General features: G+C 39.8%; 1 protein-coding gene across 1 annotated transcript in view; it reads right to left on the bottom strand.

Moving 5' to 3' along the window:
- Positions 1-14,896: 14,896 nt before the first annotated feature.
- SUCLA2 (succinate-CoA ligase ADP-forming subunit beta) overlaps positions 14,897-27,891 on the bottom strand; it is a 68,080-nt gene continuing 55,085 nt past the window's right edge. The window contains exons 10-11 of the mRNA XM_075199702.1: positions 27,598-27,686; positions 14,897-16,753 (exon numbers count right to left, since the gene is read on the bottom strand). Coding sequence (XP_075055803.1) covers positions 16,679-16,753; positions 27,598-27,686 — 164 coding nt within the window. The 3' untranslated portion in view covers positions 14,897-16,678. The remainder of the gene's footprint in view (positions 16,754-27,597; positions 27,687-27,891) is intronic.

Raw genomic sequence — 27,891 nt, 5'->3', positions numbered from 1 at the left:
CAATGCCCGAGTGAATATGGCGGCGACTAGCGGGGAATTTATAGGATCCGAGTATTGCGAGATCCGACAGCGGGATTATGACTCAGAGCCTCGGTTTCAGTTTTGCAATTGGCGGGAATACCCGGATCTGTCTCGGATCCGGCTCGGATCGGCAACGTTCGGGTGGGCTCGGATTTCAGAAATCCGAGTGTGCTCATCTCTACTTTGAATGTGGTTCTTCTTTAGTTGGAGTGAAGAAACCTAGAATTTTGTGAAAAGGACAATCCAAGTTTACATTGTCGCTGCAGGTTCTGGAGAAGAAATGTATGTACACCAACAAATGGACTTATTTGTAATGCTATGTGCTTGTCACCTGTTTCTCATAGGATAAATTATGATGCTGCAGATTATCCAAAAGCTCTGGATGATTGTTCCTGTCAAGGGATAATACATCTAGCACTGCGCCTGTCAGACGTAATGCCAGAGTTAGGCAGCCACCTGCATGGATAAGACACCATGTAATGTAAAAAAAAAAAATAAAAAAAAAAATTACCCTGCAAGTAATAGAGAAAATGCTTTTTTGACATTATTGTCAATTTACCTACACACCTGACACCACTCATGTCATCCAATAACATGATAATTTCAAGGCTGGTGGGCGCTATTGTGTCATTCAGGTTCTAAATAGAAAACTCAGGAAAAGACAGTGTTGAATGCTTACTGAAAAGAGGTAGGTAAAACTTTCTAAGTAGGAACAAAGCATGGCATATGTGTTATATATGAACATATGTCACATGTATGTTAGTATGTGCAAATGCTTATACATTGTCTGTCCGTTATTGTTCACTGTGGCACAAATACACCCAATGAATTCCCATCTTGCATTGTTTCTAAAGTTTAGATATAGTTGCATACATTGTGCAATGCAGGTTTATGTTTTACATTGTTTGAAGTGTTGGCTGTGTTGTGCAGCTTGTATATAACTCCCTTTTTTTCTTTTTTTGCAAACACAAAAAGTAAAAAGTTTGTATATTTTTATGGACCAAGTTTGTTAGCCAGGAGTATGTATTCTCTGTAATGTATAGACCACAAACGGGACCCCAAAATCTACAGTACATAAGAGATTTTTCAACATTATTGTCATCCATGGATGCAAGAGACCGAGGTTGCTGGCTAGGAGGAAGAGGACATCGATCTTGGTCCCACAGATTCACACAGTTCTTTGGCATTCAAGGCATATGTGATTTCAAGTTACTTTTTTTATATAAGTAGCTTTTGTGTTAACTTAAAATGGAATGATTACAATAAATGTACACGGAAACAAGTGTTTGTTTTAAAAACATTTTAGTGTTCAAAAAGGAAACTTTGTGCCACCCAAAAAAAACAAATGAAAAACACAACTCTGACGATTATGTACTATATCTAATGACTGATTGTTATTTTCTGTTGAAATCATGTATGACAATGTATATTGTATGTAATCTTGTAATGTAATCTCAACGTGTGCTTTGCAAGATGACATGAGTTTGAATTTATGCAAGTGTCAATAATCTGTTGAAAATAGCCAGACTAGGGAGAGATAGGATCTTGGAGGAGTTTGAAGCCCAAAGTTGTAGACCATCTAGCCAAGCAGAAAGAGCAAAGGTGGGAAAGCAGGTCCTGTGAACATTCCGTTCTCAGGACATCCATAGCTCACCTGTGACATTTGGGAGATCAATCTATCCTCATTGACAGCTAAACTCCAAAGGTGAGGGGTGAGAGCTATGTTGAAAAGGGTTTAAAATCTTCTGCTTTATACATTACTGTGTGCATTTTCATGAGGGGGTCTATCAAGACTGAAATGTCCCATATTTCAATTGTGTTTCCTCACACACCAAGTAGTACTCTGGTTTTATTCCCTATTTTATTTCCTGAAACTTATTTGTGCAAATTTATTGTGTATCTTGTTATTAACTTTTTTTGTAATTAACCCTTGGAAACATTTTTCAGATTAAATAAATTTAATCTAGCATGTTCTTGTGATTCTTTGTGAACTATCGAAGGACAGGGAGGCTGATGCTACATGTGTATGTAATTTAAGTGTGAAACATTATTAAGTAGTTTTGGTTAATGTAAGCACACCATAATAAATCCTTTGTGGTGGCAGAAAAGGTGTATTAATTTCTAAGTGACTAAGGCAGCGGTTCCCAAAGTGTGTGCCACTGCTCCCAGGGGTGCCTCGACTCTGTCACAGGGGTGCCGCGGCCAGGGGACAAGAAATCCAAAAACAACTTAGAAATCCGGCGGCGCCCGGGGCCCAGCATCCTCATCCCTCCTCGCTTCTCACTGAATGTCATCACATCCGACATATTCAGTGAGAAGCGGCAGGAGAGAGGAGGATGCTGGGTCCCGGGCGCAGTCGCATTGGTAAGAAGATAGAAGAGAAGACAGAAGAAATAGAAGAAAGAAGGCCAGGTATGGTAAGTAAAGAAACGGAGGGGAAGGTGAAAGGAAACAGCAATGGAGGGGCAAAAGAATGAAGGAGGGGACAGACAGTGTGAGTATGAAGAGGGACAGAGAGTGTGAGTATGAAGAGGGGCAGACAGTGAGGATGAAAAGGGGCAGACAGTGAGGATGAAGAGGGGCAGACAGTGAGGATGTAAAGGGGCAAACAGTGTGTGTGGATGAAGAGGGGCACAGAGTGTGTGGATGAAGAGGGGCACAGAGTGTGTAGATGAAAGGGAACAGAGTGTGTGGATGAAGGGGCATAGTGTGATAATTTTTGTACATGTTGTTTTATTTTGTTTCATCTTATTCCTTTTAATAGTAGCTGTAACTATTTATTTGACAGAAATATAATTGAAAAAAATATATAAAAATATTCTTTTCCCTTGGATTTATGTATATTATTTTTGCAAACAACATACTAAGTATTTCTGTCCTGACCTAAATACTTATTACGTTATTTTGACTCAAATACTTAAAAAACGGGACTGCTTGGTAATTATTTTGGAGGGGTGCCTTGAAAAAATTATGGAGACTCTAAGGGTGCCACAAACTGAAAAAGTTTGAAAACCACTGGACTAAGGTGATACTAATCACGGCCAGCTGTTCAGATTGCTGTATCTGGGACAGGCTGGGCATTCGTGACAACAACATTCAATTACTTTTTCACCCTTGCTTGCCCCCTGGCCCAATATTCCGTGCTGCTACTTTATCTTTGCTGCCTCTGGGTCACCCAAGCAGCAGGCGACAGAAAGAGCAACAGAGGCATGAGGGTCAGGAGGGACAGAAGATGGCAGTGGGGTAGAAGGGCACCAGGGAAGGATAGGGAAAATGTGGCACAGGGGCAGGATGGTAAAAGCATGGCATAGGGAAAGTAGGGGCATAAGGTTGCATATGGGTAGGATGGCCATAAGGTGTCGGAGGGAAGGATGGGGAAAAAGTGGCACAAATGTAACGCCTGCAGGGAACAGGACAGACGCACACAGATAACTTACCTTACAAATGATGGTCACCTTCTGTCCGCTTCCGAGACACCCCAGCCACTCTCCTCTCCCAGCAGACCAGCAACCGAACCTCTGTCCACTTCCCTCTGAGGAAGAAACAGAAATTAAGGCCGTGCCTACCAGGGGAGGGATGTCCTAGACCACGGCAATGAGCAGAGACACTCAAGTCAATCTCGCTTGCCACCACCTCGTTTTATTCTTGCCAAGGGCGCGGGACTACGAGTACTTGAGACCAGGAACAGTCCCGCCTCAAGTACTCCAGTCACCTCTCGGTGAGGGCCTAACCAGAAGAAGGAATAGAAAGTTATACTCACCGGCACTCCAACTTCCAGTCCCTGCTGTCCTGCTCCTCTCCATCATCTGTGGATGACAGACACAACACAGCCTCCCTCTGCTCTACCAGTGAGGCTAGTATGTACACGCACAAAACTGCACTAACTAACAACAGGCGGCCCGACCCTAACAACTAACTAATGGTCAGGAACGCAACTTGACTATAAACTGGGTGTAGTGTACTGCCTAAACCTCCTCCCTCTACTTTTACGGGGAACACCAGCCGGTGTTCACGGTCTACTCCGGAAGGCTGTTCCTAAACCCTCACCCAGGTCGTACCGAGAAGACTATTTTCTCCAATGGGGTCACTCACGGAATCCTAAGGACTAGTTGCACGTGGCACGAAAGAGGCTCACTGGAGCAGCGCACCACCGGAGTGTCGACTGCTGCACGGAACCGCCAGTCATCACAACCGGAACTTGAAACGGCTACCTTCACTCAAGCAGAACACCGTCCCAGTCCGGAACCGCCAGAGAACCTGCCGGAACTGAGGGCTGGAACACTCAAATAGAACCACGGGATGCTCCTGGAACTCAAATGTGCTGTGCTGCACTGCCAGTGAGATACTCAATCACCGCCTCTGGAAACCAACGTAACCCCAGGGACCTACAGGACAGGAAGACTACTGTGTGTTCTTCCCTAGCTATGTGTATGCTCTTAACTACACCTTGTTCCCACAAACACAGTTTAAACCAGAAAAGCAGTAAGTAACAAGAGCCTACCTTTAATGGGGGCCTGATGTCTTGCACCTGCAAAGAACACACACAGCACAATCAAAATACAGTATTCGCCACACAGGCGGAATAAGACCCTGCTTCTGAATATGGAAGGCTGTCACGTAATACACACACCTGCTATCTAACCAGATGGTTTAGTATAGCACCAACAGGAGCCTTCTGCGCTACTGTTACATAGGACTCTCACCTAGCGTACTCAGCACACACTGGGACTGCACCCTACTCACTCAGGGCTCTCATGCCGTGGCATACAGGGCCTGGTGCCCTCCTTACCATGGGCTCTCTGCCCAGCTAACTACAGGGCCTTGTGCCCTGGCTATGGGCCTTCTGCCTCTCTGCCTTGGGCTCTGAGCCCAATACCTAGGGCCTATGGGCCCTGACCAGGCCTTGTGGACTTACCTGACTTTTGGCACTAGCCAACTAACTAGTGCCTTGTGCCCTTTTGCCATAATGGGCTTACAGCCCCCTGACTACCTATAAGGGCCTTGTGCCCAATTTATCCTGGGCCTCGTGCCCTTAACTGTGGCCACGGACCTAATGTCCAACTTTGCCCATGGGCCTTGTGCCCGACCTAATAGCTGAGGTTATACTTACCTGCTCTGTGTAGGATACTCAGCTTGACTCAGTCTTCTTTTCTGGGTCTTCCAGACCCTCCAGCCAGTGGCGCCTCTTCTCCTCTTTGGCGCAGGGCCTACGGCGATGCTCTGGGTGGGGGCACTCTTAACCCTTACAAGGGCTCCCCGCCAACGTCTCCGGCGCTGCTCTGCAGTCTTTTGGGCGGGAGCACTGTTAGCCCTTACAAGGGCTCCCCGCCGACATCTCCCTCTGCTGCCAAAACCTGCGAAGAAGAAAACATACTTACCGGCGCTGGAACAAAGGGATGGTAAGTAACTACTCTCTTCTTTCCTTGCCCTCTTCATGGGTACAGCAACCAGGTCCATCTTCACCCTCTTCACGGGCATAGCATCCAGATCCGCGGGGCACATCGTTTTGGTGACTTTGTGAGTCCATCTCTGGTGGAGGACATTTATTTTCATATTTATTACACCATGGGGTAAATGTATCAAGCTGAGAGTTCTCCGGTGTGTTTGAAAACTAATCAGAATCTAGCTATCATTTATTTAGTACATTCTACAAAATGACAGCTAGAATATGATTGGTTGCAATAGGCAAAATCTCCACTTTTCAAACCCGCCGGAAAACGCTCAGTTTGATACATTTACCCCCATATGTTGTTACTTTTTCTGTATTTCATGTGTCACCATATGTAATACGGGATACATAAGAAGATTATCTCCAACACTACCCTGTACATCCATGAGTGCTTTATGTATGTATATTTACATTTGTGAATGAGACTTTGTCATACTGTCACTGTTGTAATCTCTTGTGTAAAAGCAATGGCAACCAGGGAGGTCTTCTGCTCCCCTAGCCAGCATACATATTCTCTTGTCTTATTGTAAAAGTGAAAATTAAGGGTTTGATCTGCAGTAAAACCACATCACACTCATGCCCCCTGGGGCCCTGGCAAAAGCACATTATTCCCTATACTGACAACACTGCTAAAAAAAAAAAAAAAAATAACTCAAATGCAATAAAGAAACCCGTCTTTTATTCAGTTTGTGGAAATCAGACGCCCATTATCAAATGTATTGTAACTTAGCAACCAAAGAGCTTTCTGTCTTTCATCCAGAGAGCAACTGCTTGGTATATAAACATGCCAATTACCCAGTATATCATGGGTGGCGATACTTGGCTATGCGTTGCATTTTTGCTGTGTATTGAGAAAAATTGAATAACATTTCAGTTACAAGGAGATAATTCTTTAATGCAATAATTTATCACAGGTGTGCACTAAAGCACTTTTCTTCCCATAGAGATTCATGTTTTAAAAAGCAATTTCATGGAGATTTATGTTTTATTATTATGCACAAACAAAACAAGCTGAAAAAGCTAATCATGAAGTTCCAAGCCATACAAAATAACATTCATTATCCAGCTTGAGACAACCTAAATGCAGCTAATATGGTTTATGATTCAAATGTGTAAGAATTGTTTTTTGACAAATAGAGCTAATTAATAAAACATAAAGAGAAGAGCATAGTTATCTGCTCATATTCCGAGCGGCAGAAATATAACACGGGTCTCTGTTTCATAACTATAATCATAGTGAGGCACTGGTATTTATGTAGCAGGGTGTATTGCATTTACACCCACATATTGATTTGTAATTGTGCATACACAGGAGCATTCACCCATTCAGCAATTTCATGATCCATCTGCTGTATATATTATTTTTATTGTTAACCTTTGTTTATATGACGCCACAAAAAAACTTATGCTGCGCTGTACAGATTACAAACAATAAGACAGTACAAGGTATAACGGTACAAAACAATAAACAAGTAACACATTAACTCCTGGTGGTAAATTAATCACGCTATGGGTTTGAAAAACTGGAGATGTTGCCTATAGCAACCAATCAGATTCTAGCTGTCATTTTGCAGAATGTACTAAATATATAACTAGAATCTAATTGGTTGCTATAGGCAAAATCTCCACTTTTTCAAACCCGCAGCTTGATAAATTTACCCCCTGAAATTCTTAGCACAGCTAGTAGTAACCAGCCACAGAAAGGTTGGAAGGAGAAGGGGGAGCCCAAAAGTGTGGGCACAGCTAACAGGTTTGGAGTCACCGAAAAAGGGAAAAAGATGTGCAGGAGTGGAGTTGAGGGGCAGAAAGCCCAAAGAGGAGGTGGGCAGTGTAGCTGGAGCAGAAGTGCTAGGTAGTGAGACAGCAGGTAGGAGGGTCCTGCTCGTAAGAGCTTACAACTTAAAGGGAGGGCAAACAGAAAGTAGACACAAGAGGTGAGGCGGTAATGGGGAACTGCAGCAAAAGGAACCAGTGGATGTTTGGATTTGGTATTGTAGTCGGAATTCTCAAATCAGCAAAAATAGAAAGCTCAGCTTAAACTATAGCCACATATGGAATAAATGGACATCTTGTCTAGTTAGGACTTTTAATGTGGCAGCTTAAATATTCATGATGAGGGAAGAGAGTCTAGAGATTTAGGTATTTTATTTATGGAAAAAACAAAACACAAAAAACTGGCGCTGGGCTAATTAGATAATTGCATCAAATGGAATCAATAAATGTCGCAGCTGAATAAAAAGGACCTTGCTGTATATCCTCTACATGAAAAATAACACATTTCAAAAACAGCGCTGACAGAAATTGAAATGGGTAAAAATGGATGTAAAACTACCCCTGACGATATGACAAGAGAACTGTCTGATAAACAGAGTGGTTCTTAAAACAATATATTGTTTAATACAAATACACAATAAAAACAACAGACAAATTAAAAATAAGAATAATGAAAAATATAAATAGAAAGAAAAAAAAAACTGTAAAGTATGAAATACAAATCTCCCAGGGAAACAGAAAAGATACCTAGTATGCTGCCAGTAAGTGCACACCACAACATGTGGCTATGATATTAACCCATCTCTCCACTGATCAATAGAACTGTTACAAATGGATAGTCAGCATAAATAATTGACATATAGAATTAGCATACTAAGGGTCACTGTAATAGGTTACAATATTATGCTGAGTTTATAAATAGTATAGCCCATTGGTTCCAAGCTGAATACAGCAGTCACTCCTCCATGTCCAAAGAGTGATCTCCACATTCTCAATGTAACTAGAAAGTGCACTTGGTGATATTTCTCCAATAAAGTAATTGTGTACTTTTCTTCCCCGAACTTATGGCACAGTGGTTAGCATTGTTGCCTCACAGTGCTGGGGTCATGGGTTCGGTTCCAACCAGGGCACTTTCGGTGTGGGGATTGTATAGTCTCCCCATGTTTGCGTGGGTTTCTTCTGGGTGCAATACAAGTATTAATTTCCTTCATGTATTGGTGCCGAATATGGTTTTCATACTGGAAACAGGTGTTCCAGTTTTCTCCCACAGTCCAAATATATACTTCTATGTTAGTTGGCTTCTGACAAAAATGGACCCTAGTGTGTGTGTAGGTGTTAGGGAATCTAGATTGTAAGCTCCAATGGGCAGGGTCTCATGTGAATGATTACATATTCTCTGTACAGCACTGTGTAATATAATTGGTGCAAATAAATAATGATGATTATTCAATCAAATGAATAGACTTCAAGTCAATGCATTAAAAGCATATTAAATCGCATAGCTTCTTTGTTGAATTTTTGGTGTTTTCAGGTGAAAGCATCAAATACATAACTGTGAAAGTGCTTCAACCTCTTCATGACCAGAACAAACTTTACAGTTTTACTACGTGTCATTCAGACTGAGATCTCTTTTGCAGTTTTCTTTGCTTTCCCACAGGGAAATCCCTCGACTTCAGTTGGAGTGCTGTGTACAACAATTCAATGTCTAAGTACTATAACTAACAGCTCTTGGCCACTTCCCAGGATCCCAGGGCTGTCATTAACACAGAGTTCTGGGTATGAAGTTGTGGTGGGCAGTCCATGACCACTATATCAAGCAGACTTTACATTCCTTCAGCCCAAGGCAAGTCCTTGTAAATGTACCCATGGTGGGTGAGACGGGGTTAGCTGTGGCATCAATTTTGCATTCTAGGAAATATACATAATTTTTCTCATTCACTTTATTCCTCTCAGTAACAAAATGCATACAAGATACTCAAAAAGGCCTTCAAATGTCGCCATGAATATAATCATTTTGACAGACTGGAGCAATAACAATCTATTTCTTGGACCATGCAGAATAAATTAGCTTTGGGCTCTTCTTTTAAGACCAGCAAGCACATCCATGTGTGTTAGAGTTATTTCCCCAAGTCAACTGGCCATATTGGATTATTTCGTTAAATAGTATTTAAAATGTATGGACCCTTCATGAAAAAAATAACAAATTACGTTACGTGAGCAATCAAAGCCAGTCCTATATGCTGTATGTACAGTGTTTTGTAACTTTACACTTACCCAATATTAGCATACTAAACAATAATAGGAGTGTATATTATATATATATATATATATATACATACACACACATGTAACACCCCCTTCTGTATTATGCATTGTGAGGGTGTATATATATATTGAACAATGCAGATGCTTCTCACCTCGGTACTTGATTTTCAGTGCCTCCACCCGAATCGCTGCTTTCTCTTCTGGGGGGTGTTCAAAAGATACACCAGGGGAAGATTCGGGAAACCCCCTGCCCAGTATTAACACTCTGTGACAAACTGTGTGCTGCAAAAGCCATCCAGGCACATTTATTGAAATGGAAACCCTAAATGCAGCTTTGTAATTTTATAGAAAAATATACTTTGGTATAATTTGAAATAATAGTACAAACAATACAATACAGTAATAAGACAGTGTGGATGAAAGTGCAGCACCACTTCTTACTATGAACACCAGGTTAACACAATAACTCGCAATAAATCAATAACATTAACAGCATACAATCTGAACATTAACTGTCACAGCCTTATACAAAAATATATCAGATACCTTACTTGCTCCTGATACTGGGAATATCTTGTGGGGTGAATGTATATATATTTTCCTTATAGCTCTACAATGTACAGCCAAACACACATCAACAGTATTCAAACACGCCACACAAATGGAGCAGTGCACTGCAAGTTGGGGCCCTTCTGTATGGATGCAGCATGGCATGGAAGCATCATGTGTCCAGATTGCAGCTTTTAGATATCTTTAAATCACTTGCAGTGAGGTACAGCAGTCGCAGTATGCAAACCCTCCTGTAGCAACAACTGTAAAATAATTTCTTATTTGTATTCTGGGACTTGCAGTTCCACAAATGCTGATTAGACAAACACTTGTTGCAATTTTACCTGCCCACCCATCTATCCCTAACTCTTCAGCCCTTGTGGCCAGATATAGTGCAAACCCCACTTGAATAATAACAGATAGGTAAAAATAACCAGTTACTTATCTGCACCAGTGTGTGTCACAGGTCTGAACTTGATTATCTCCAAAATGGCTGACTTGTAAAATGTCCTTCTTCAGAGGTGCATGCAAACCTCCTCCTACAACTTCAAACTGTGACTTCCAACAGGTTCTGTTCAGGACTGCACTGAGCTCTGATATCTCTGCAGACTGTCTGCTCTCTCTCCTCAGACCACCAATTCAGTGCCCCTCTGCCTAGGGTCACCTATCTGGACTGGTCACACAGCTCAGTCTCTCCCAGGATGCTCCTCTCTCTCTCTCTCTCTCTCTTTCTCTCCGCCCCCTGGTTTCTCAGTCTTCTTAGGCTCAGCCCCCTCTCCACAATAGCCTTGTGGGAAATGTAGTTTTTCTTCCTGGACTGGTAAATAGCTATAGCCATCTCTTTTTTTTTACTGATGCAATTGTGATTATTAGCCCCTGGGTGCTCAAGTCCAAATGCAGCATCCCCAGGGGTTACATACATATACATACATACACACCGATCAGCCACAACATTAGAAACCACTGACAAGTGAAGTGAATAACATTGATAATCTCATTACAATAGCACCTGTCAAGGACTGGGATATATTAGGCAGCAAGTGAACAGCCAGTTCTTGAAGGTGATGTGTTGGAAGCAGGACAAAACAAACAAGCGAAGGGTTCTGAGAGACAAGGGCCAATTATGATGGCTAAATGGCTGGTCTTGGGGGGTGTTCTAGGGATGCAGTGGTTAGTACCTACTAAAAGCCTTCCAAGGACGGACAACCGCCGACAGGTTCATGGTCACCCAAGGCTCATTGATGCCCATGGGGAGTGAAGTCTAGCCTGTCTGCTCCAATCCCACAGAAGAGTTACTGTAGCACAAATTGCTGAAAAAGTTAATGCTGGCTGTGATAGAAAGGTATCAGAACACACAGTGCACAGCTGGCTGCATATGGGGCTTCGTAGTCACAGAATGGTCAATGCCAAGTGCCAATGCTGACCCCTGTCCACCACCAAATGCGCCAATGGGTACATGAGTGCCAGAGCTGTGCAATTGTAGCCTGGTCTGATGAATCCCGTTTTATTTTACATCATGTGGTCAGCCGGGTGCTTGTTTTGTTTACCTGGGGAAGAGATGAAACCAGGATGCTCTATGGCAGTGTTTCCCAACCCTAGTCCTCAAGTACCCCCAACAGTGCATGTTTCCCATATCTCTTTGCTGGAGCACACATTTTGAAAGAGCCACAGGTGTTATAATTATATCACTGGTCACCTGGAAAACCTGCACTGTTAGGGGTACTTGAGGACTAGGATTGGGAAACACTGCTCTATGGGAAGAAGGCAAGCCAGCGGAGGCAGTGTGATTGTCTGTGCAATGTTCTGCTGGGAAAATGTCATTTCTTATATGGAAAAAAAAAAAAAGTTTCCTGCTACTTCCCTATGCACTACTTTTAGCCCTTGTGAGATTTTACTGCTGTTCCAGGAAAAAGAGAGAATCTCACTTCCCTATGTTGGGATGTTTTTCCTGTTACCACCTAGTCCTAGACTATGGAGGTAAGAAGATATTTTTTCCAAGGAAGCAGCATTACTTACTTAAGCAAGGTAGAGTAACCATTTGCAGTCTTTACAATCTGGAATAGCTATATTTAGATACAGCTCCCATTTTTAAACAAAGTAAATACCATAATCAGGGACATAGTTTTGTACTATGGACAAACAGCATAGTACCAGAGACACTAAATAAGTTAACATGGCCAGATGTTCTTGATTCAGCAATGACTCATCTTTGACATGTTCTGAAATGTCTCTGCCTGTTGTAAAGAAAAAACAAAAAAGGTGTGACCCTATTGTGTAGTACGTTGAATATATAGTGGGAAAAAAAATTGAGAAATCCCTTTAACCCTATACAAAACACAGCTGTGTTTGATTCCTTCAGTACTCCAGATGTGTAATGAAAAGCATTCACAGGTGAATCAGGTGTTGAAACTTTTATTTAAATGGACACTAAACAGCACATTCAGAAAAAGCTCAATATTCCCCTGCATTAAATGCAACTTCCCCACTATATAGTAAACATATGACATCAGGACACACTTGTTTTATACAGACGGCTTGTCTGGATAAAGCAGTGACCTGTGAGAAAGTGTACGATTATTGGGGCTCTTGAGGATTACTTGAAGGATTTGTACATATTTATAGATTATATGTTTTTACATATTCATTTATCAAGGCTTATCTTTTTTTTTTTTTTATAAGTTTACCACTTGATTTCTGCAAATTTAAATAATCCAATATTTTAGAATTTGGTTGAATCCTCAAGCAATGTGGCTGTATAATCTGCATGTTGTTTTTAGAGGCACACTTCAATTTATGCACAGCTTGTAACTTAGTAGCAGCAAAAGACAAGTTACTCAAGGATAATCATAGATCTGATATGGATGACGCATCACATTCATCATGAAATGAGGTAGAGATGAAGGTCATTCATGAAGAGACGTAGGCTGCGTATGGCGGTATTGCACCTCCACGATTCCAGGTGAAATACTGAATACAACTTAAGTGGAGAAGTGAATCAAATGAAGATCATCTTATTTTGAGAGGGTCTGTGGAAGGTGACTACTACAGAAATGGGTAAAGATAAAAACAAAACAAAAAACCACAAGCAGTATAGGTATAGTTATATGAATTATGTCCACATTGGCTAACAAGTGCAATTATAGCACTATCAATAACCCTGCATGGTCATCGGGGTACATGAAACAAGTTTGTGCTGGGTTCAATGCAATGGCGGTTTCAAGTTTGAGATTCAGAATCGTTGCTGTTGATGAAAGTGGGGTCAGTTACTGTGATCTTGAGATGAAGAAATTTCTATCCACAAGGGTTCCCCCCACTCGAGAGAAATTGGGCTAGGAAGATTATCGGCACTGTGACTTGTGATTCAGAGGAAGTTTTGTTAGTGGAATACATGATAATATATTACGATTATATGGACTTTAAAACAGACCATAAATGAGAAATATGTTAAACTAAATGTGCTCTGCTTTTTAATGAGAACAACAGTGTTCACAAACCATAACAATCAGTTACTTTAGTGAGAGTTACAAGCTTCATCCTGTATATCTCATATATTCCTGATTATCTCAGGATGGGATATTCTCTCAATTAGATCACTGGATATTTCTAATTGTTTACACACATGTATTTTAAAGCCAATTGTATGTTATTTATATGAACACTGCTATCTAAGCTATTGTTGAATAGCGTGTGACTGTTATTGTTGCCCCACAACTGTTATGCAAAAAAAAACAATTACATTGAGGAATTAAACGTACAGTCCGCGGCAGTGAGTATTGTCCATACTCCATGTCAACCCTGCAGAATTGCAGGAATAGTCCTTGTTGATGTGAAAGCCAAAAGCAACCCTAAGCTGAAAAGATGGAACTGTGCGAAGGACTGCTTTGTTTTCATGAAAGGTAAGGCAGATACCAGTAAGAAAGGGCTGCCAACATTAGTCAGGGGCCTGGGCTATCAACAGTTTAACTAGACCAGGTCTGGCTAACCTGTGGCTCTCCAGGTGTTGTGAAACTACAACTCCTAGCATGCCCTGCAAGCTATTAGCTGGCTAGCTAATGGCAAAGCATTCTGGGGGTTGTAATTTCAAAACACCTGGAGAGCCACAGGTTGTCCATGCCTGAACTAGACCATTGTACTACAACTCTCTGGGCCAGCCCAAGATTGCGAATATCACCTGCACTCAGAGTTAAACCTCTCGCAGAATATGAGGAATAGAGTCAGAGAAAAATAAAATAAATGTACAATAAAAGTCTGTGATATACATTCCCAGATCTCAGGTTATATGACTCCATAATTGCAAGTGTCTGGTTCAGTCACAATGCCAACAGGCCCAACTCCAGAGAACCCCAGATACACAGGTCGTCTCGAAATACGATGAGTTGTGAAGGACACTCTCCTGGGTCTAGGCATGTTGACCCATAGACCTCTTATGTTGCCTTCCCTTAGAATGTAGATGAGCAATAAGGCTAGAACACACTGCCACCCACTACATGATCACAGTCCTGTCTTAATTGGCTTGATTCTGCTGAAAGGAGTTTGTTAATAATGCTGCAGTATCAGGCTAATGACTTTGCTTTGTGTGGTGCAGGTTACATTTCTAGAAGGTAGAGCTGAGGGTTTGCTGTTGCCTGTACCACTGTCAGGGGAATATGTAGTGGGGAGGTTAAATAAGCTGGAGACAGTTTCTGTTAGCTTCACTGTCCCTTCTAATGTTTTAACAGGCAAGGAAAATGTAAGAAAATTATGTTTATATGGGTCATTGTACCATATTCCTATCAAATAGTTAACTAGGTGAAAGACGTATATATAAGCCATTTTTGTCAGTACAGCAATACAGAAATCTTCAAGGTTACAGTTTTATTGATTTAATATTCAATTGTGTCAAAGAAACACAAAATGTAACATATTTACCCATATGTTGAGCATGTTTCAGGATTGATTCCAAATGCATTTTATACATGTGCTCCGTATATACAGGGGTGATATAAGAATGCATGGAAGAAAGAAAAAACCTATATGGTTGCACAATGCAGTACGCATTCAAATGTATTAATGGGTTTATTGATTGACAGGAAATTTGATATGGTTAACATGCTATCTACAGCAATGCAGGTCTCCCAAATAGCACATTATTTTATTTACACTACTTGTGTAGAGGATCAATACTAAACAAAAGCTGGGTATAACCAACATGTAGGTGTACCTTAGCCACCACTTTCTAAATAGATGCAGTTCTATTTTACAAGAAATAGCAACAATTTTAAATAAGGACTATTTTGAGCCAATTTGTGATGTGCCAAGTGTTAGACATAAACAAATTCTTGACAGAGCTTAGATACCAATTTAGCAAACATCAATGTATGTTTATACAGCACTACACAATAACAATATCGGTCCACCAGTGTTCTGCATTACAGCAAAATGCCTGGTTCCTGTAATCTTCTTTTGGTTAATTTACCAATAAATACCAAGCAAAATTTAAATGAAAATATGAATGTTGGCATGGTTATATTTTGCTTTAAAGAGTAATCTAACTTTACATTTTTAAAGGAAATAATGATCAGAATTAAAAGAGTGTTCAGTCCCGATTTAAATAATTCATACCACCTGTAATCGCAGAGGTGAATGTTAGATGTAAAAAGTGGGGTTAAACAAAGGCATTGTCGTCAGCCAATAGTCTTGGAAGCTTTTGTTTTCCTGCTGTTTGTGTCTTATACTCCGTATGCTCTCGCATTAAATTACTTAATTAGGTCATGGTCTATTTGGCTGACTGGACATTAAGTAGCTAGCAAATAAAAATGCTCAGCTGGATGGAGTGGTCAGTAAGGGAGCTTTAAGTGTAAATCAGATTTACTTCTACACAACAGGAAACGTGAAGGCAACAATAAACTAAGGCGGTTTATAGACACTATGGTACAAATCATAGATCGATACAATACAAGTGTGCCCTAGACGCAGGTATACTGCACAGTCCACATCTACTAAGGTCTAGTGGAAATAACTTTTTCTAAGGTGCTTTACCGTCAAGAAAATACCAATATTGAGCTGGTTTTGAACAGTAATTCAATTATAACTATGGCTTTATTGGTAGTTTGTGCATAAGGTGTTTGACCATGCTGCCAAGCATGGTGTAATACACGGAGAATAAAAGTAATGAACAAGCATCGGATCACAAAGTGGCTGCTATCTATGTATGTTATTCAGTATTGGTAGCAAGTGCTTCAAGCAAAACTATGGCAAAAATACAAGATGTTCCTACTTTAATAAAGTCTAATATTTCACTGCAAAAACAACTTCTTCAGCTTAGCGTAAAAGTCTGCTCTGTGCTACAAAACAATCCTTTTTGTGCAATTAAGCGGTTTAACTTTTGAGAAGACCTACTGGTGGATTGGACAATAAGGACCAACTGACATTTAAGCTATGGTTTTGGCAACTATAAAAAGTGGACATGGACATTCAGAATGTAAAAATACTGCCAATATATATGTGAAGTGACATTGATTTCCAGCAACTCAGTTTAAACACCAACCATTTTAAAGTAGTTTAAGCATTTAATTAAAACCTAGACAAGAGAAAAAGGAAAATAAACACAAATTTCCAATTCAACAAAACGCTAGAGCCGCATTATATTGGTAACTGGAACTTCACATCCACTTGCGCTTGTTTGGCCAAAGTTACAATTTCCGAGAGTTTTACAACCTACAGAGGAAGAAACAAGATGAATTAAACATGTGCATTACATATATACACAGGCATTGAATGAGAATCCTAAGCCCAAACATTATATATGTAAAGTGTTCAACATTACAAGAAGTATACAAAGGAACATGGAGGTGGATGTGACTATTCCAGTGGATACAATATTCTACCATATTCCTGTTGAATACAAATCTGACAAGGTATGAAAGTTATTCATTCGTGCTCCATTCTATTGCTGATAGAACTAGCAAAATATGTTTTATCATTAATCTACAGGCAGTGGCATATAACCATGGAAACCATATTGCTTATTCAAGTTTACAGTTAGAAGCACTACACACTGTGGATTCAATGCAAGGGAGGGGTGGTGTAGAGCATACCAGAAATTTCAACAATTTTTCCCTAGAGATTAGAAGCTTAACAGCTGAAAACAAAGCATTTACCCAGACCAAAGGAAGCCTGTATCAACTGCTTAAGGCCATCTGACAGGGCTTCAATGGGATACTATGGCTTTTAGGCTCTAAAGATTTTCGCTAACCAAGTTACTTAAAAGTAGAGCTAGCATTCATACCATACTGAAATTAAAGTAGAGAGAAGAAAATAGAAAAAAAAACTAAAATAAAATTTTAAACCACTTTTCAATGCCGCAAAAATCTGGAATTTAACTGCCTCATGATCAGACCATTATTTTACATCTATCAGTTTCACTTTTATAATCTATTCAAGCCTATTTTACATTATTTTTATTTTGAGACAAGTGGGGTTTTCATTTTCTACATGAAAGTAATTTGTTTTTATTATTTTACTGGCTTTATATGGGGAAAAAATAAAATACACTTTTGCACAATTATTTCTTAAACTAATTTAAACTAATTTGTGTAATCCCAAAATAGTACCTAATTTGACCCAACTAGTTCTTCTGAGTATATGGATACCAAATAACTGTACTTTCAATGGAATCAAATGGCCCAGAATCAAATGTATACATTTTCTAACAAATGCTTTCTTTTGAGGGTATATCGCAACTGGACAGATACAAAGCATCCATGTGCATAACTCCTTATGGTAGGCGAGGCAATGAACAGGAAAAGAATGAAGTAATAGCATTTATTTGATCACGTGCATTCAGCATGAAATTCATGCATGTTTGTAGAAGTGCAGAAGGCATGTGTCACAGAGAAAGAGTGACATCATTTGAGTGTTGCATGAGAACCTAGGGCAGTGCTGGCTAACCTGTGACACTCCAAGTGTTGTGAACCCAGCATACCCTTCCAGCAAGAAGCTGCTATATACTGGCAAAGCATGCTGGGACTTGTAGTTTCACAACACCTGGAGTGTCACAGGTTAGCCAACACTGACCTAGGGAGAGATTAAAAATAACAAAAACAAAACTACCTTAAAACATTTTGCCTCTGGTACCACTTCTACGCCGATGACAACCAAATTTACCTCTCCAACCGTCTCCCTACCATATATCTTCATACCATCTTGATGTCCCAACAATACCAAAAGCTCAACATGGTCAATATGGCCCAAACAGTAATATAAAAATAATAATACTAATAAATCATACTAATAATAGGTGAATCGCTTTTGTTTTTGAATATTTCATTTAATTTTTTTGATCTACTTTTAACCATAGAATTAATTTTAATTTTGTATGTTTTGTGTGTGATTTAGAGGAGGAGATATCTTAGGAGTTGTTTAAGATGAAACAAAAAAAAAAGTTAAATAAAATACCCAATGAACTGAAAGATAAGAAAAGCTTTAAAAGTCATACAAGGTTAGCAAACATGGACGAATGTTACAGATAATAGTTTATGTTTAGTAAATATACATTCTATAGATAGTAACGAAACCAATTATATTATGTCACAATAAAGCAGTGGATATAATAGTTTGGGGCTGCTGGTTGCTGGGGACCTGCAGTCCCCCAACTGCTAAAAAAAAAAACAAGTAAAAAGATAATGTGCAGCATGCTCAAGAACTATATTTTGAGCACCATTATCATTTGTGATTTCATCTGATAGAGTGGCAAACGGTGTGTTTGACTGAGGAGCAGTACTGTTTAAACCTGAATCAGCTAGATGTCCCTGCCAGCCTTTTGGACTCGTGTTTGATGCATTGACAGTCACGTTCCTAAGGAATAATATCTCTATATGCTGATTCATATTTTGCGATTTATATTATAAATATGCTATTAATATATGTTACTGCTAATATTTACAGCAATCATTGCATTTTTATGAGCAGCTGAATAGTGATCACTATTACACCTGTGCTAAACTGGTTCAGTTTCCAAAAAATGTAAGTGTATTTAAAGCTTAATAAATTATTGTTTTTTTTATCCACTTATCTTTTCTCACGGTGTTCGAGATCTAGTTCTTGAACGCGTTTGCACATTATCTCTTTCCTATGTTATGTCACAATGACTTTGTAGCATTGCATAAAAGTCACTTGTTTGGTATAAGAAGTTAACAGACACGTGCAAGTTCAGTTCATTCCCATTAACTTATATGATTATTTCATGGTAATTTAAATGCTTCTTCTACTTTTCTGTTGCTGTGCCTCAGGAGAAAATTAAGCTTCATGACAGATCTTCTTCATAATTCTTACTTAACTATATTGGAACTTGCACTGACTTGAACATCGAAGTTTCCAACAAATTGAGCATATTATCTTCCCTACTCCCCTAAAATCTAAGGTTTTTGTGTGTATTTATTGCTATTGAAATGGTTCATATTAATTAATAATGGTAATTAGTAATTAATAGACTTATGTTATGTACACTATTTATATGAAGATTATACATACACTATATGGACAAAAGTATTTGGCCACACCTTGTAATTATTGCATTGAGGTATTTCAATCAGACCCATTGCCAGAGGCCATGCAGTCACCATTTGCAAACATTTGTGATACAAAATGGGTCATCCTGAAGGGCTCAGTGACTTCAAGCGTGGTACTGTGATAGGATGCCACCTTTGCAATAAGACTGTACATGAAATTTCATCACTGCTGGATATTCCACAGTCAACTGTAAGTGATATTATTAATAAGTGGAATTGTTTAGGAACAACAGCAACTCAGCCACGAAGCAGAAGACCGCGTAAATTTACAAAGTGGGGTCAATGACTGCTAAGGCACATGGTGTGTAAAAGTCGCCAACGCTCTGCTGATTCCAAAGCTGAAGAGTTCCGAACTTCTACTGGCATTAATGTAAGCACAAAAACTGTGTAGCAGGAGCTTAATGGAATGAGCTTCCATTGGGCAGCACAGTGGCTAAGTGGTTAGCACTTCTGCCTCACAGCACTGGGGTCATGAGTTCAATTCCCAACCATGGCCTTATCTGTGTGGAGTTTGTATGTTCTCCCCGTGTTTGCGTGGGATTCCTCCGAGTGCTCTGGTTTCCATTCGACTTTTTAATTTTGTGTTGGGATGCTGGTCCATTCTAGGAAATCCTGGCAACTTTGAAATTTTGGCCCCCTTAGTTCAGGGAATTTACAATTAAGTGTCACGTGAAATTTAGATGGAGGGAAATGTATGTAGATTGTATGAATGAAAGTTTTGAATTAATAAGCAGTGAATGTCAGTGTTATAAATGCATTGATGGGTTAAATGCATTAGATTACAAATATATTGAAATAGAAAGGAAATATAGGCCTAACTACCAGTAATCTAGATTAAATGTGGGCAGCGCAGGAGTTGGAAAACAAATCATAAAATGGCAGTACTCAAAACATTTATTTTAAAATCCTGATATAGGCTAGGTATATTGAATGAATTTCTGATTTTAAATAGCCTAGAGGTCGGAATGCCGTATGAACAACCACACGTCACGCTGTATTATATATTTCTCTTTTCTTTTTCTGCAAAATAACTTTTTATTGAAAGCCATTCATGTAGCATACAAAACAAAATCATAATAAGTGGAAAACATTGAAACAGACATCTCATTCAATGATAAGAGAATATCATATAAACTAGTCCCTAAAGATTAAAATATACTTAGAAGTTTGGAATGAATAACTCAACTTTGATAACTGATAATTACACCTATCACCTATTAGAACGAGCTGCAGTGAACTTCAGGTAGTGAAAATAATTCAAAGTCGGCTACAGCAAGATATCCACTATCTATCATAAGTGCTAAGAGCATTTGGGCATACATAAGTGGGGGTGAAATATAAGGGAAGAAGGGATGAGTGTGGTAGGGATAGCTCAAGATCCGAGGCCATAGCAGCCCAGTCCTAGGGTCCAACATAGTCAGACCTAAACCCATTTAATAATCAAACAATTTAAGATAAAGAAATTTGTACTGAATTATACAGAGCAGAGTCAGTGAAGTTCAACCAACTGCTCCACGTAGCACAGTAATGATCAAATGTGTTGTTTAAGGAGAGAATGATTTCTTCCATGCTTCGATAATATTCTATCCTGGTGAACCATTCCTTTATCGACAGAGGAGTGGATAAAGTAAAATCACAGCTTTGGCAGCATTAGAATTAGAAGAGATTAGATTAGAAGCATTATCTTAATTAGAAGAGATGTTTTTGTACTGGGAAATTGGGATTTCGGTCTTTTGTAAGAGCCAAAAAGATTAGTGTGGGGTTACCATTGCCAATATAGTTAAAGTGTGAGCATTAACACTGCACCAAAAGTCACGTAATTTAGGACATTCCCACCAGATATGAAAAGGTGTACCCACCGCTACAACACAAGTTAAGAACCCCATATATATTTCTATTTATATTAAGTATATAACATTTTACACACACTCCAGGGTATTTCAAACAAAGGAGTAACATTAAATGCAGAAATCTAACCTTGTAGGAACTATTGAGAAAAATTATATAATCCAAAAACATACTAGCAGGTTAATTGGCTGCTATCAAAATTGACGTGTGTGTGTGTGTGTGTGTGTGTGTATGTGTGTGTGTGTGTGTGTGTGTGTGTTTAGACTGTAAGCTCTATTGGGGCAGGGACTGATGTGAGTGAGTTCTCTGTACAGTGCTGCGGAATTAGTGGCACTATATAAAATAACTGATGATGATGGCATGATGAGAATGACATGGGTTATTGTATCTGCCAAGAGATATCACGTCACATCTGGGGGAGACGTATGTGGGGGGCAGACGTGTGTTTTCTACATCGTGTTTTTCTCACAAAGTGTTTAGGAAATACAGTTAAACAAGACAGTTGAACAAACATTGAACAACAATTGAAGACCTCTTGAAATAATCTACATCTGCTGCATCTTTACTCTGCTACTTCTGACTGTACAAGAGACATCACAACTAGGTAATTCTTTTAGTTCCTGCATTTGTTGCTATTTGCCTTCTAAATACCAATGTTTGCTAAATTATTTTTCTTGCTTTCCTTTCATGGCATTATCTTCAGAACTATATTCTCCTTCACCCTACCTGCAACATACACCTCTGTCCACATTGCCCCTTCATTACTTCACTCACCTCTAGTGAACACTCATGTACTGTTGTTTTATTTAAATTCAATAGCTATAATGGCTTCACCCTGTTGCCAGAAACACATCTTACAATCATCTTTCCTATCTTTCTTCCTCCCTGCTTCTATTAGCTGGTGACATATCACCCAATCCAGGTCCCCCTCACTTCTCCTACACACATATATGAACGCTACCGAAATCCAGCAAACCTCAAACACATCACCTGTCTCCCATCTCTTTCAAAGTCCTTTAAATGTGCCCTTTGGAGTGCACACTCTGTTTGTAACAAACTTACCTCCGTGCACGACCTCTTTCTCTCAAACAACCTCAACCTTCTGGCAACAGAAAAATGGTTCACACAATCAGATACTACCTCACCTGCAGCTCTTTCACATGGAGGCAGACAAGGAGATGGGGTTGGACTACTTCTCTCCCCACAGTGCACATTCACAGTTCTACCAAATATCCCATCCCTCACATCTTTGGCAGTAGATACTGTTACGATTTGTAACCCATTCTCAATACGTATCGCTGTGATCTGTCGCCCCCCTGGACCCCACCAACAACTTCTTGAACATTTTTCTGCATGGCTCCCTCACTTCTTATCTTCTGACATCTCCACCATCATCATGGGTGATTTCAACATCCCTATTGCTAATCCACTTTCCAACGCTGCTTCAAAACTGCTCTCGCCAACCTCCTCTCCCAGTGGATTGAATCTGCTACTCATCAGGATCTTGATCTTGTTTTCTCTAGACAACACTCAGTTTCTAATTTCCTTAACACTCCTCTTCCCCTCTCGGATCATTACCTTATTAGTTACTCACTGACTCCCAGTTCTTTTACCTCCCTGCTGTCAAACTCTTACAAGCCTTCTCATACCCGCAGGGATATTAACTCTATTGATTTTCAACAGTTTTCCACCTCTCTCAAACATGTTCTCTCTCTAATTTCTACATTGTCCCCCCCCTGATATGGCAGTTCCTAATTTTCACCATAACCTAGCAACTGCACTTGATCAAGTGGCTCCAGAGACTCTTCATACTCTGTGTAGACTTCGTTGTCAACTGCGGCACACTAAAGTAATATGAAACCTACAAAAACTCTCCCATAAAGCAGAACGTCATTTGTACCTCTAATGATTTCAGCGCAAACTTGAGAAAATTGCCTATACTCGCCTCACACGTTTCCTTTCTGCAAACAACCTATTGGATCCTCTTCAATCAGGCTTTCGCTCTCAACACTCCACAGAGACTGCGCTGACCAAGGTTGTCAATGATCTGATCACAGATAAAACTAAAAGGTGATTACTCTCCTAAGTCTCCTGGATCTCTCTGCTGCATTCGACATGTTGACCACTCTCTCCTCATAGATATGCTACAATCCCTAGGTCTTCAAGACACGGTCCTATCCTGGTTCTCATCCTACCTATTTAATCTCTCTTTTAGTGTTAATTTCTCTGGAATAACCTCCACTCTGCTTCTTTTATCAGTTAGAGTACCACAAGGCTCAGTCCTAGGTCCTCTGCTATTCTCTATCTACACCACTTCTCTTGAAAAACTAATAAGCTCCTTTGGATTTCAGCATCATCTCTATGTGGATGATACACACATTTATTTATCCTCTCCTGAACTCTCAGCATCACCAACCTCTCTCCTCTTTCTATGGTTTGACTCGGGACTGAGAGTAACACTGCTCCTACTACACCCAAGCATAGAGCAACCATTAAGCAGCTGCCCCAGAGCCAGATTAAGAAGGTGTCGGGTGCAAATTTGGTCCTTGGTGGCTGGCCCCTCTTCTAAGAACAGCCACCATTATGTCCTTGGTGGCTGGCCCCTCCTCCAAGAACAGCCACAATTATGCAGACGTGGATTGCAAGATTCGTTCGTCCCTCCCCTGTGTGTGCCATCACTGAGATATCTCATGGGGCATGCACAATATCCCATGTGTGCAGACAGAAGAGTCTGTGTCTCCAACACAACGCTACCGGAAGAAGTGTAAGGGGGGAGGGGGGTTGTCGGAATGTAATGAGGGGAAAGGGGGGGGGTTGTCTTAATGTAACCAAAAAAGGGATGGGGGTGTCAATGTAACGAGGGTGAGCGGTGGTCTAATAAGTTAATGGTGGGTGCTAATAATTTGTTTGCAGGGTGATGGTGTGGTATTTAGTTTAATAATAGGACTTATTCATTTCAGATGGGGTGATAGGACCTTTCATTTAATGCTGGGGTCGTTTGAGGCCTATTAATTGCAATGTGGGGCTAGGTCAGTGGATAACGATTAACAATAAAGAGCATTTCATTACCTCTGCAAGTGCATTTCAATTATTGTTTATTGTCTTAGGCAGCAAATAGGTGATTATTATAGCAGTGAAAGTAACTGACTCAAATAAGTTTTTGGACCAGCACATTATTCCAGTCTGGTGAACATATTCTAATGTGCATTAATTACTAGGTACTAGGGGAGTGGGACATGGAGCTTCCCATCATGCTCCATCACACAGACACCCATTCTCTCCCTCATCCTACTCTAATACAAAGATACCTCCAGTGATCAAATTGTGCATATTTTACCCTATATTACAGTTAATATTAAATGATGGGTGCCTGACATAAATCATTGCAATCAATGACTTTTTGTTAGACAAAAAAATGACAGCACTGGAAACAGAGGTAGTCACTGGCAGCACTAGAAGGAGGGGGGACCCAATCCACCTCCATTATTATGCACTGTTTTACAAGGCTTCATTGAAACCTGGGCTGCCCATTTAAGGCGTTTGTGATCGAGAACTAGTTAAGTAAAAGCCAAAGCACTTTAACTAACATCTATATTCATATACACTCCTGTTGGTACAATGCTATAATGCAGTATATCAGAGATTGATACAAAAACTCCATAAAATACGAACATCTTCTGCTCCTGAACAATTCTTTTTCCAATAATACCCCAATGCAGAAATAGGAGGAAGGATAATATATTGACCTTTGTATGACTGAAAGGCTTTTTAAATCACATCATACACCTCAATACTCTAAATGTCCTTTGATAAATGAAGTTTCTTAATCTGTACATTTATTTCCACTCTCTTGGTCATGTCTGCACAGCAGGGTACCCACATATAGATCCATCCCACTGTCACCGTGCTCAGGAGGAAAAGCTCAGTCCATGCATTAAGTACAATACACTTTGAAGTCTATCAGCCTTTTACTTCTTTAAAAGAAAGAACATTTGACTTTGGAAACATATATAAATATAGAGTACATTGAAAAATATACACACACAATATCGATGATTATTTCTCATCACAAAAGAATGGTTATCAGGGTTATTTTTATGCTGCAACACGGTTATTCTCAGATACAAGAAAGTCACAGGTTAAGTGGGTGTATATTCCGGGCATGTACACTCCTCATGGCGCAAAAAGTAGGGCACTATACATTACAGAATCTTGGCTATGAGAACTTTGGGCTACAAAAAAAAGACTTACATATTATTTACAATCGCAGAAATTTAAGTTTACATGTAGTTTCTTGTTATATTGCTTATTTGTCAAATTTACAATTATGCTTTGAAAATATATATCCCTAAGAATATTGCGGATGCAAATTATTACCAACATTGCGGTAGAAAGTAATGCAGATTTTTTCTCACACCTCTATGGGGCGCGAGAAGAAATCCGTGTTACTTCAGTAAAAAAAAATAAAAAAAAATATATAATAGAAAAAAAAATTAATCGGCACGAGGTGTCTTCATCGTGCGGATATTTAAGAAATTAAATCTGCCCGCTACAGTCTAAATTCTCTCACACACACACAGAGATCAATTTCATCCATTAATTATAAAAGCAAAGACAAATCTTTCTCTGAAAGGATTGAAAAGATTGAAGTCCTTAGCCAAATTTAAGAAAGGTCTATTCATTTAACATTCATTTAAAAAAAATAAAATGAAATGTTCTTGTATGAATACAGCTTTATATCTTGTATATCTCAATTGTTGGATAAGGTAACGTCTGTTTACCAGCGAAGGAGCTTTAAGCACTTGTGTGACAGGAAAACAACATTTCCAATTAAATGTAATGATGTGACGGTATAAAAGCTTTTGAGCAGCATATTTTTTGGATGGAAAAACTCTGCAATCAATAGTGCCAGTGTGAAGGTACATAAAATGTAACTGCATTCTGTGCCAACCGAAATCTGTGATGAAACAAACTGCACTGAATTTGTACTGTGGAGCCAGCAAGGATTGGGTTTCACTGATATAATTTCTGATACTTTATGTTTAAACCAATTCCTGCCTGGATGTTAAAAAAATAAAAATAAAAGATGCTCTGTTATGATATACATCTGTCTCCCCTCTCTACTTAACTTTATACTGGTTCCCCTTCCCCTTTTTAAGCTTCTCACACTAACATACAAGGCCCTCGCCAACTCTACTGCTCCCTACATCTCCAGCCTCATCTCTAATCACACTCCATCCTGCCAGCTTCAATCGCCCAATGATCGTCGCCTCTCCTCCCCTCATCCCACTCATGTATCCAAAACTTCTCCCGCGCTGCCTCCCACCATTGGAACGATCTTCCTCGTTCTATCAGAACATCCCCAATCTGTGCAACTGGTATTAAAAACCCATCTATCAATCATCCGCTGAACTACCTCACCTTGTTGATTACCTCTACCACCTCTCATCCCTTCTTCCCCCTTCCTCTTTCTCCACCTCTCTCTCTCCATGCGAACTTGTCCCCATTTCACCCCTTTTGTCTTCAGTATGTCTGCCCTTCCCTTTAGACTGTAAGCTCCTTTGACCAGGGCCTTCTATCCTCCTGTTTCCACCACTTAACTTTGCTCTCCAGCTACACTAACAGATCAGTCAGGCTATGTGAAATGGGAATACCAAGCACCATGCTCAGGATAGCCACTTAATGCAGCCTTCAGTAGACTTTCTGCCAGCCTTCACTTTAGGCTTTTTGTCCACCAACACCAATCTTGCTTTTCTCTGCTAACCTGCTAGCTGCCCTCACTCTTGAGCACAGGTTTCCAGCTTGTGCTGAATATTCCTCGTTCACCCTTATTAGTTGTGGTTTGAGCTACCAGAGTTATAGTGTTTACTGTACCATACTGTTCTACCTTGTACTGCCCTATTGTTTGTACCCTGTACGATGCTGCGGACACTTTACGACGCCCTATAAATAAAAATTAAAAATAATAAATAAATAGTAATAGTTATGGACAGTGACTACTATTACATTTGTACTGGTGTCTTCTGAGTGGAAGGACTTACTTTTCAAAACCCCAATTACAAAGTAGGCATTCTACAAAGCAGCATGTGTTTCAATCCGGGTAGCCAGCTTCAGCAGATAAAAAAAATACATTGCAATATTTACCATTTTTGCAGCTTCATCCAGATCATCACACGCAAGAATTTTCAGACCACTGGCTGTTATCAGTGCTTTGGCATCATCAACCCTTGTACCTGGAGAAAGCAAACAGAAACAGCTTGGATAAGGCTAAAGAGGGACACCAATTCTCCTCTATTGTGAAGTATAAACATGCTCAAAATACCATAAAAGAAATGTAATACAAGAAAAATGCATATCCATGTAATAGCCTAAATCTACATACATGTTTTACTGAAAGCCATAGATGCTGTTAATGAAATTCAGGTTCATGGTGGGAAT

The sequence above is a fragment of the Mixophyes fleayi genome, chromosome 2 (genome assembly GCF_038048845.1).
Source record: "Mixophyes fleayi isolate aMixFle1 chromosome 2, aMixFle1.hap1, whole genome shotgun sequence".
Classification (NCBI taxonomy): Eukaryota; Metazoa; Chordata; class Amphibia; order Anura; family Limnodynastidae; genus Mixophyes; species Mixophyes fleayi.
Note: the sequence above shows the minus strand (reverse complement) of the source record. Positions and strands in the feature narration are given on the sequence as shown.